Source organism: Molothrus ater, chromosome 1, assembly GCF_012460135.2.
Source record: "Molothrus ater isolate BHLD 08-10-18 breed brown headed cowbird chromosome 1, BPBGC_Mater_1.1, whole genome shotgun sequence".
Taxonomy (NCBI): Eukaryota; Metazoa; Chordata; class Aves; order Passeriformes; family Icteridae; genus Molothrus; species Molothrus ater.
This window is the reverse complement of record NC_050478.2, coordinates 33064135-33074743: the sequence shown is the minus strand read 5'-3', so window position 1 is coordinate 33074743 and position 10609 is coordinate 33064135. Positions and strand designations below refer to the sequence as shown.

Sequence of the window (10609 nt, the reverse complement as noted above, 5' to 3'; positions counted from 1 at the left end):
TGCATAATAACTAGAAGCCATGACTAAAAATTATACACTCATTTAAGTGGAAATACTAAACCACCACCACCACCCCCCCCCCCCCCATTTTATAGCTTTGAGTGCCCTGTCAGCGTTTATTCAAGATATTCCTATGAAGCTGCAGCACTGTCATTATGAGCCATCAGCAAAACACAGCTTTTTTTCTGTTGGGGAGCTGAACTGCTTCATCTGGCTTTTTTTTCTTTGCTCCTGAAGCTGGCAAAGTTCATGCCCACACAGAGTATTTATACTTAGCTGCATTGGAGGAATCGTCTTATTTCCCTCTGCTACACACAGTGTCTCAAGAAAAGGAGGGAAGATCTAATGAACAAAACATACCACTTCACTTTATATGACAAATCCAAGGAACAACAGGGGAAGCTGTTCAACACTTCCTATTCTGGCAGCTGTCAGCCACTCTCAGTGCAGCACATGATGCTGCAGCAGTGAAAACAAGGACAACCTGCATTCCTGGGGTTTTTTCTGTTTGTTTTTTTTTGCGGGGGGGGGGTTGATGGTTTGTTGGTTAGTGAGATTTTTTTGCTTTTTCCTTTTTTGACACAAGCTGCAATATCTTTCCCAAGCATTACAGATTCCATTTTTAAAGCACACACATATTATAAGACAAACAGGAACAAAAATTTGGGTGGGGAGGGAGATGGGAAAGTCAAGGAAAGACATCTGCATAAAAGAACAATTGCAACCATGAAATATCTACCATTTGCTGCAAATAATCAAAGGTGACAGTTCCCAAAGTACACATTACAAGTAATTTTTGTAATCAACACTTCTCTGTAAGAGGTCTATTTTTAAGAAAGAAGCAATCTCCCTTATACATAATATTTGATTAACTTCTACTAAGTAATCAGCAAAAGTCTTGCCTAGCTTTTCTAAGAGACATTTGTTTCAGAACAAATTCCACCTAAAATGAATGATAAAGAATTTTTAAAAGATCTAAGAACATCTTGTTCAAAGAAAACTAAATAGGAAATGATCTGCTTACAGTGAGAAGTTTGGTTGTAATTCCAGCATCTACCACAGCCTTGTGCATAGCTCGCAAAGTCTCTAACTCTGGAGCAGCAATAAACACCACATAGGGCATGAATTCTGAAGTCCTCAGAATTTTTAGAGCCTAGAGGCAAAGAAAAAGAAAAAAAATTAAGAAACCACCAAAGTTTGAGAGTGACTCACCACATCTCCTCCTTACTTAAGGGACACAACAAAACTCAGCATGCTGCCCATGATGATGGGCAGCAATACGTAAGTGAAGATTCTTATTTCTATTTTGGAAATTCCTACATTATCTTTTGAAATGCTGAGCATCATTCTTTCCTTGGCTAAAAAGATTATTTATCACTCTGCAAGACTCCTCTTTCATGCAAAATTTAAGTTGGGTATTTTCCATCTTTCTAATCCATTCCAAGTAAGTGCCACAAACACAGAAATCCAGCTGATAACTGTAACCTTTGAAACCAGATAAGAAGCCTTCAAATTTGAAGGCATCTCTCTTCACCTCTTCAGCATTATAATCCCACACATGTTATAATAATAACATTATAAATCATATACCTGTGGATTTACATCCAAGATGCAGGTCCTTCCTGTCTGAACAACTTCAAGGATGGAATCAATTTTGGTGCCATAAAGATTTCCTTCATATTCTCCATGCTCTAAGTATCTGCCAGCTTTAATATCTGTCTCCATTTCAGCTCGTGACACAAATCTGTACGCTTGCCCGTCTTTTTCATCATCCCTTGGCTTCCGTGAAGTAACTAAACCAAAAATTAAAAATATAAATTGAATGTTTTCACTTTATATTTGGAATATAAATATGAAACTGGACTGCCTATTAAGTAGGGAGACTATAATACACATTGTTATACAGTTGTAATTGTTCCATGTACATGTTTATTCTTCATTCTAGATATATTTTAGAACTGAGCACAGCCCCTCCTGTTCCCTTTATTTATACTGTTTCCTATGTGGTGCTTACCCACCCATTTGCCTGTTTCTTTTGCCTACTCCTTCACACCATATACAATACTCATTCATGCAATCTTTTTAAGTAATCACTTAATAAAATACTTATTTAAGTGACTTGGAAATCAAATGGAAGTTTAACTCCCAAATGCCAAATGTACTTCTGAAAATAGCTGAGCACAACAAGATCCGCCCCATCCCACCCCCAAAACCTTTGCTCTCTGTATTTGTCCTGTTCTTCAGGGTAGAATTACATGAACTAGCTATAAAGAAAGTTAGTTTAAATATCAGAAGCAGCCCAGCCACCATAGCAGAATCCTAGTGGAAGCCAGCTAATGCTGCTTTCCAGACAACTTCCCTTTTAAAGCAAGGTAAATTCCCTGCAGAAAAATTAAAGCCAGTATTTGAGTAAATCATTATCAGCTATCTTGGGTATTGGCTACACTGTGCAGTACAGACATTACTTAAGCAAAAAAATAAAAATAAGAATTTAAAAAAGTAAAATAAAATATAAGATTATATTATTATTGACTTTGCTGCCCTATCCCCGTATTAACTACCTGCTACTTATATTTAATTAGATTTGAACTCTAGAACATATTAAACCTGAAGTCAGTGCATTTCTTTGGTAATACTTCTATCATCACTTGGTGCAACTTGCTGAGACAAGTGGAAAGCAATCCTTCCCTTCCAGTAATTCCTATTATCTTCAATCTTATAGAAAACACAAATGCCAGGAAAAATGATCATCTGAAGCTGTTAAGAATAAACAAATTACTAGAACATCTAGTTTTAGTCAAGATTTTATGGAAAGATTAAAGCTATAGTGGTTAATACAATACATTAAGAAGAATTACATATCAGTTTGCAATTAATTTTGGAGAGTAAGCTTTAACATCTTACAGCTAAGAGATGATTTAACAGTTCAGTTATTCACACTGAAGAAAACCACAGCACCACGTGCTGGATTAGAACTCGACACCAAGAACATGCTTCTCCCCGTAGAGCACTGGATCAATTTCATCCATTTCCCACCTCCCAAAACACATCCTACACAAATCTGTTTATGAATAATCTGGAGAATTTTCTTCTAATCAAAGACCAACTAAGTTTACTGATTCTCCCACTTAAAATCTGAAGTAGAAAAAAAGGTTCTACATACAATAAACTGGGTATTGCATGTGCATGATTAGACTAGCAGATTGGGGAAAGTTTACTTTTATGCCTTTGAAGAATGTTCAACAACTGTGCTGCATTACTTACATATATTCAAGCATCTATATAGCATTTTAGAGAAATAAGTAATTCTGAAGGCTTTTTTGAAATAGAGTAAGAATTTTAGAAGCAATAAAAAGCCTCTTACTATTTCGCCAATATAAAATAATGGAATTCCCAAGAGAAGATTCCTTTTTAAAAGTAACACAGAGAAGTCAACCTTGTTATCAGGCCCATCAAACAATTTTAAGGGCCCTGGCCAGTTTTGATGCTAGAGATTCAGCAAATGAGAGAGACTGGTTCTCTCATCTTGCACAATTCATCTTTGAGACCTGTCCCTCCCTCCTATTATTATCAGATCTATTTCTTGCCCACTGGAAACAGAAGGGAACAGACTGTTTTCGAAATTCTGAAAAGTACATGTCAGGAGAATAATAATGTAGCTAGAGTGGGCTTCTCTGATCAGCAGCCAAACAGGAGGGAGGAGTTAAAAAAAAGGTTAATGAGCAAAGCATCTGAAAGAAAGGCAAGAAAACATGCTTCAGGTAAAATAAGTTTTTTTCTGCTATTTATAGGGGGGGAAATAAAAGATCATGTGCTTAAGGCTAGATATATTAAAATACAGTTATACAAATCTTGGAGATCACAAACACTTCAGTTTTATTGGATGTTTGCTGCTTTTCTCTACATTTCTAAACTAAGCAACAATTTATAATGCCTAGTCCACAGGTGGAAAACTAAAAGGCAGACCTGAGAAACTCCACTGGCCGTTCATTACAGAAGGCTACTGGGAACTTATGGAATGACTTCAGTAATGGATGGCGACTGACACTGAGGAAACCCAGACTGAAATACTGCACAGACAAAAACTGGTATTCTGCAGCATCAGTACCATTTGAGTGCTAGTTACAAATGTTTTCATGGTCATATGTTAGTTCAGTTTTCTGAAAACAGGAAGAGCCTTTTGTTTTCCCACTCTATACAATTTTTATGCTCTGACAAAATGACTCCAACACTGAATCACAAGGATGAACATCACATACTTTCCAGTTAATCAAAGGATGATATTACGTTCGGAATCCTGAGAACTTACATGGCACTGTAGTTCCAAATCTAGTAGGATTCAGCACAATAAACCTGTTCTTCAAACTCCTTCGCCCCACTCCTTGGGCCCCAATCAAGACCAGGGTTTTCCTCTGAAAAGGAGGCATTTTGGCTACTTCCTCATATATCTGGATTTCATGGCGATCAAATTCTACATTGAGAAACGGTACAAAAAACTTTAATACACACTCAGGGCTGTAAGAAAAAAAAATTAAGTAGTCCTGTTTATCAACAGACCCCATTTGAATACAAACAGTGCTCAGAGGGCAGTAAGCTTGACACAAGACTTCTAGCTTTAAATTGGTTTGGGAATAAAATAGTTATTTCTCCATGGACAACATAAGGTCAGGTTCTCTCTTTTACTTCCAAGGAGAAAGTCTGTGTTTGATCAGAAGGGGAAAACTGTGACTGACAATTAGTGAACTTCCACAGAATCATGGGATGGTTGAGGTTGGAAGGTACCTCTGGAAGGCATCTGGTCCACCCCAATACCCAGGACCACATGCAGACACTTGTTGATTATCTCTAGGGAGGACAACTCCACAGCCTCTGTGGATAACCTGTGCCATTGCTCAGTCACCCTCACAGTGGAAAAGGTGTTTTCTGATGTTCAGAGCCTGTGTTGCCTGTTGGCTCTTGCCCTGTCACTGGGCTACTCTGCAAAGAGCCCACCCAGCTCCATCCTCTTTGCACCCTCCCTTCAGGTATTTGTAGACATTGGTGAGAGCTGCCCTGAGCCTCCTCTTCTCCAGATTGAACATTCCCAGCTGTCTCAACTTTTTCTCATGGGTGAGATGCTCCAGTCCTTTCAACATCTTTGAATGTCCACATCTCCCTTGCACTGTGGAGGTGCCCACTCTTAGGTGTGGCCTCACCAATGCTGAACAGAAGCAAAAAATCACATCCCCTCAGGCCACTGGCAACAAACATTTCACTGTTTTTTCTTAACATCCAGTTTTTCTCTGATTTCCACCCACCAAATGATGTACGCAGCACAGCCATGTCTGCACTGGTCGCTATTGTTTTTAAACCATAAAAACTATCTATCAAACTTATAATCTATCAAACTTATAATCAAATATTTTACTGCAAATCTTTAGCTTTGGATACACTACACTCTGTGAGTTTTGACACCTAAAGAACGTTGACTTTCATGTAGTATTAAGAGATACCTGCATTTCTTGTAGTGAGATACATCATCTTTTTCTTTTTTTTGCTGCTGATTGTTCCACAGAAAGGCCCTAAAAATAAAAAACTAGATGAACTCACAATTTCTGTTAATTTCTAAAACTTATTTATATGAATATATGATATTTTAGATTAATACATTTATAAGGACTATTCTAGAATTGTATATATCCTAGGGCAAGAAATTACATCTATTTACAAACCCATCAAATGGTACAGGAACAACTGAACACATAAAAAAATATTTTCCTAGAAAAGAAAGCAGTTGAAAAATTCATGTTTAGCTTATTAACTTTCCGTGCATACCATACAAAAAATTTTTAAAAAGTGCACACTGCCTGTCCCACCTCATTCAGCTTTTCATCACCAGGTGGCAAAACTGATTCATGTATCTTTGAACACTAAACAGAGACTTCACCCTTTGTCCTTCAGCAAAAGCCAAAATACGAAATTCAGCATTTCACAATAATCTGTGTAATCTCACACAGCAGTTTTTCTATGATTTATGAAGGTGGGAAAAGCAAAACAAATGGAGTCAGAGCAAAATCTACTCCTGAAATTTATTAAATCTCACCTGAGTTGTCCCAGTCCCTCCTAACAAAAGCCTTCCTCTTCTCTTCCAGGAACTGGCTAGGAATTAGACCTGCACTTCCTCCTTCTTTGACATGACTAGCCTGGGAGGGGAAAAAAAAACCAAACAAATAATTATATTTAACTTGCAAGAAGCATTTTTCTCATCAAGATGGTGTTGACTGACTTCCTCATTGCCAGTTTCTCAGTGGTGAGTGTTGATACATTTACTACTGAGACTTAAAACTTCAGAGTCAGATGTAAATATTAAAATTCTCTTTTACAGGAATAGTGTCTTGATATTGAGTATTAAAATTTAGAAAACGTAAGTAAAATAGATGCAAGTTCCATCACTGGTTCTCATTATGTTAGTAAGCTCCTCCAGACATAAAACATTGGCATAAAATTCCCAAGTGGAATTCTCTGGCTCCAGACACTGAAGTCTCAGGTGACAAAAGTCAAGATTGCTAGTATACAGTATACTTATTTTATATTCTTGAGCTGCTCCAAACAGGCTTCAGTACAGTTTATTAACTGTCATTTCCCAGTGAATGCCAGTAACACATCCCTAATCATGCCTTCAAGCTTTCTGCACTAAGCAACTACATATTTAAAATCTTAGTAACTTAAGCATTCCCAGTAATGAATTGGCTAAAATACTCTATAAAATCATTTCATGGCAAGCTCAATTCTCAGCAAGCTTAACACACACAAACACAGTTATGAAGTGTCTAATTCTCCATAAATCTTTTGCTTGCAATAAATCCTTCTTTTGCTAACAGGAGATGTTTGCTTTTCAACTTGTATGCTTTTATCTATGACTAACTGATTTTTTACAGTATGAAGTTTTCATTAACAGTCCAGCATTTCTAGAAAGCATGAGGAAAAACTAAACTTCTTTTTCCTGGGGCATGATCTGCATAGCAATACACTATACTGATTTAACACATTTCAATTTTGCCAGATTGAGTGTTGAAGATTTATTTCTCCTGGACTCCCACAAGTTACAACTGGAGAGACTGAAAGGCAATACAGAAGTCAGCATGAGAGCTAAACATCAAATTCCTCCAGAGTTTTGGAGTGTCTACTTCTGAAACTAATTAAGTTGGCAGCAATAAATTCTCAGCCTTTCCTCACACTTTTTATTGTCTTTCTTTCTGTTATTACTGTCACTGAGAAGCAACGAAATTCAGCAGCTGCTTAGGTATGTTGGAATCTTTCTGTTGCTCTTAAAGAAGTCATAAATCTTGCTCTCAGGTAGTCTGGCTCTCTTCTGCTTGTTACTTTGCAAAGGGTGAGCAATGTAGGGGTCGAAAGGGAAATTAATAATGTTATACTCTTTGCCAGTTTTGAGGATCTCAGTTGAGAAAAGGGTCTTAGAAGTTCACAAAAGAGTCTTAAAAGTTCACTTGTCCCATTTTCAGAGGCACTGATAATGTTAAATTCTGTGAATAGTGTCTTGTAAAAAATAAACATAGCATAAGCACTGGATTACATTTCTACTGCAGGACTGAATGTAGAAATACCACCTTAAAGCAGGATGAGCTGTTAATATTTGAAACAGTGCCAAACACTGTGACTATGAGCATGCATGATGCACAGCTCACAGACACTGACCACTGTAGAAATAAAACATACAGCCTCTCCAGACAGCTATTCTCACCCCCTTCAAATCCACAATATTAATTTCCTCTCTCTGCATCTCTGAGCACTCAGGAAGGGGTCCACGTCTTCCATGGCTGCTGTCAGGGAAGGCTTACCAGAATTATAGTCAAACTAAGACTTTTTTTCTAGAAATTGTCCACCTAAATTTATTTGTGGGATGTCCAGGCTTATGATACAAGAACAAAGACAAATAAACACAACTAATAGTAAAATAAGTGTTACATATACAATTTAAAATATTACTTTTCCTTTAGTATTTCAACTTCATATCTTTATATTAGCTTGAAACTGGATTGAAATATAAATTTTTTTCATGTATCTACTGTTAAATGGAAGTAGATCATAATTTAAAGAGTTTATTAGTAAGGCACCTACTGATGCTTTTCAGTTTTTTATTTTACTTATTTTAATCTTTTTACCAACCTGCCACCAATTCGGATCTTCCCGGTTTACAATCTGAAGAATTTCTCCTTTAGAAAATTTCAAACCTGCTTCTTTGCATGGGATGAGGTTGTCATTATATGGATTATAATCAAAATGACACTTCACAAAAACCTGAAATATGTAAAAAGTAACAAAGCTTAAGCATTATAAAATACATTCTGACTAATCTATCTGTCAAACTGAAGTAATGTCTTTACCTACAGCATAAAAACCTTGACATGATCCAAGCTGCATTTGGCATGTAAAACACAATCTAGGGGGAAAAAGTTATTCACCAACTGGGATAGAATAATCAATGGTGCAAGCCTTGGCTGAAGTAGCTTCATGATAAAAATTAAAAAACTCTGTTCCATTTGGACATGGTATTACAAAATGCTCATTTTTGCATTTCAGTGTAAACAACTCAATTAGAATTCTAACTTTTAACTACTTAAAAATACAAACAAATTATTGGAATGCGAGCACTGTATTTAAGGCTTGTAGAATCTTAACAATTACTTTTAAATCATTGAGTTCATGGCAAAAATAACAGGAGATGCAGCTGCTTAAGACTCAAATTTGATGCAGGGGAAGAAACAGTAGTTTGCATGACTGAACTGAAAACAGCTTTGACTCTCTTTGTACCAGGCTGGGGAGCAAAGGAAGCCCTGCACCTGCCTCAATAGAGCACATTCCCTCAGCCTCTACTCAGTGGAAGTCACAGCATTAAGATCCACTACTTGAAGGAGCATCTTATAGGGTGTTTCAAAGGACTGATTCAGCTCAGGAAGTCACTTCTGCCATGGAGAAATTGACAGCCTACAGCAACAACAAAAGGATAAGGAACAGCCACCATCCAAGTTCCCACTGAAGTCAGAGAGTTCAAAAGCCTGTCTGTTGAATTAAATATGTTTCTGAATTCTGTTAAACTGATTATTTTGACACTAACCACATTATAAACACACACACACACTTAACTGCATGTGACTGTGGTCAGGTCAGAGATCACCTAAGGTCAAAGAAATGTGCTTTATATGTAGCGTACAAATGCCTAACAATTTTAAACACTAATTTAAGTTTTTCAGGCAGGCATATTAGGTGAACAAACTCATTTCTAAAATGTAATTAAAGGTAAATACTGGTATCTAAATTTTACTCTTCCTCCTAGCATTATATTCATATGTCTAATCCAGAATCTTAGAGAATCTTACACAATAAAGTACTAAGCAGAAGTTCTTTTCACAGAATCATCAGAAATGTGCTACTGACCTGTTGAGGAATGACAGTGTCTCTGTAGCTGGGGAGAATTTTCAAAGTGACACTTCCACTGATGTTTTTCAGCAGTTCTTGCAGTTCTTTTGGGTTGTTTCCAACCTCGTGGCCATTCACCTCTTTAATAATGTCCCCTACATGCAGAAGACCTTGCCGATCTATCATTCCTCCATGAAGAATTCGGGCTATTACCAGATCGTTGTTCTCCACTCTGAATGTGACTCCCTGAAAGAGGTACAGGTCACTCAGTTTACCACTGTTGGAACTTCAGTTTCATTTTACCATTACCTCAAGCACAAATACACAGCTGTGGGATATTCCACTCACTCCAATGAAAACAGTTACAGCTACTACAGTGTTAGAGCTCCTGATATAGAGAAGCATCAGGTGACACAAGTGCTTTCACACAAGATTTTCATAAGACTGAAAAATTACTGCTGTTTTGATTGCATGCAATCCTTTCATCTCATATCAAGATGTTGTGTTAGTCAGTTTTGCCAGCAGTCATTCAGGCCAGTGATTGCCTAATCACTGTCCCCTTACTTCTTAGAGAGAATGGGAAGGAGTACATGAAAGTATCTTCCTATTTCAACCTCTCAATACTGAACTTATCACCCATTAAATTACACAACATAATGAAAACACTTAAAACATAATGCAAGAAATCAGATATGTGCAAACATTTTCACTAGCATTTTAAAGACACACTCACCCTCAATTACTTACCAGTGGCTCTCCTGCTCTTTTGTGAATTCCAAGGATACGAATAGCATCTACTGGAACAACCTGGTTGTTCACAGAAGAATTATTGACTTCTGGGCTAGAAGGAGGGGAATCATAACATTTTGAAGCCACAATATCATGTGCTTCCAAGAGTGACTGCAAAGGAACAGAAAAAAATCTTTTTTATAGTCATGAAATAACTGTTTGTGAAAGGATTTAGTGCTGAATAACCACTGAATCTGTCCTTTTGGGATCAGGTCATAATACCATTACTTCACATGAAATAAAGCAAAAACGGACACAATAAATGCTCACATGAACTGATAAGCCTATTGCCTTGGCAAATATCCTATCTTGTACAGAAAAATGCTGCTTCTTAAGGAAATATAGGAGAAATGTAACTAAACTGGGAGGAATGTGTGATGTTACAAGGGAAGAAGACACAAAA

At 37.0% G+C, this 10609-nt stretch overlaps 2 protein-coding genes across 5 annotated transcripts in view; one reads left to right on the top strand and one right to left on the bottom strand.

Annotated features, from left to right (window-relative positions):
* The window catches only part of GSDME (gasdermin E), a 43674-nt gene extending 34589 nt beyond the window's left edge, over nucleotides 1-9085 (top strand). Inside the window, exons 12-15 of one of the 2 annotated variants that reach the window (XR_004979815.2) lie at nucleotides 3939-4088; nucleotides 6132-6289; nucleotides 7043-7282; nucleotides 8815-9085. The gene's annotated coding sequence lies outside the window, so the exon portion shown is untranslated. The remainder of the gene's footprint in view (nucleotides 1-3938; nucleotides 4089-6131; nucleotides 6290-7042; nucleotides 7283-8814) is intronic. The other variant, XR_008508480.1, reaches the window with a different exon arrangement.
* PALS2 (protein associated with LIN7 2, MAGUK p55 family member) overlaps nucleotides 1-10609 on the bottom strand; it is a 59446-nt gene that overhangs the window by 8186 nt on the left and 40651 nt on the right. For all 3 annotated transcript variants that reach the window (XM_036379119.2, XM_036379118.2, XM_036379120.1), the window contains exons 4-11: nucleotides 10165-10317; nucleotides 9436-9663; nucleotides 8167-8298; nucleotides 6083-6182; nucleotides 5493-5561; nucleotides 4310-4471; nucleotides 1591-1793; nucleotides 1025-1153 (exon numbers count right to left, since the gene is read on the bottom strand). In XM_036379119.2, coding sequence (XP_036235012.1) covers nucleotides 1025-1153; nucleotides 1591-1793; nucleotides 4310-4471; nucleotides 5493-5561; nucleotides 6083-6182; nucleotides 8167-8298; nucleotides 9436-9663; nucleotides 10165-10317 — 1176 coding nt within the window. The remainder of the gene's footprint in view (nucleotides 1-1024; nucleotides 1154-1590; nucleotides 1794-4309; nucleotides 4472-5492; nucleotides 5562-6082; nucleotides 6183-8166; nucleotides 8299-9435; nucleotides 9664-10164; nucleotides 10318-10609) is intronic.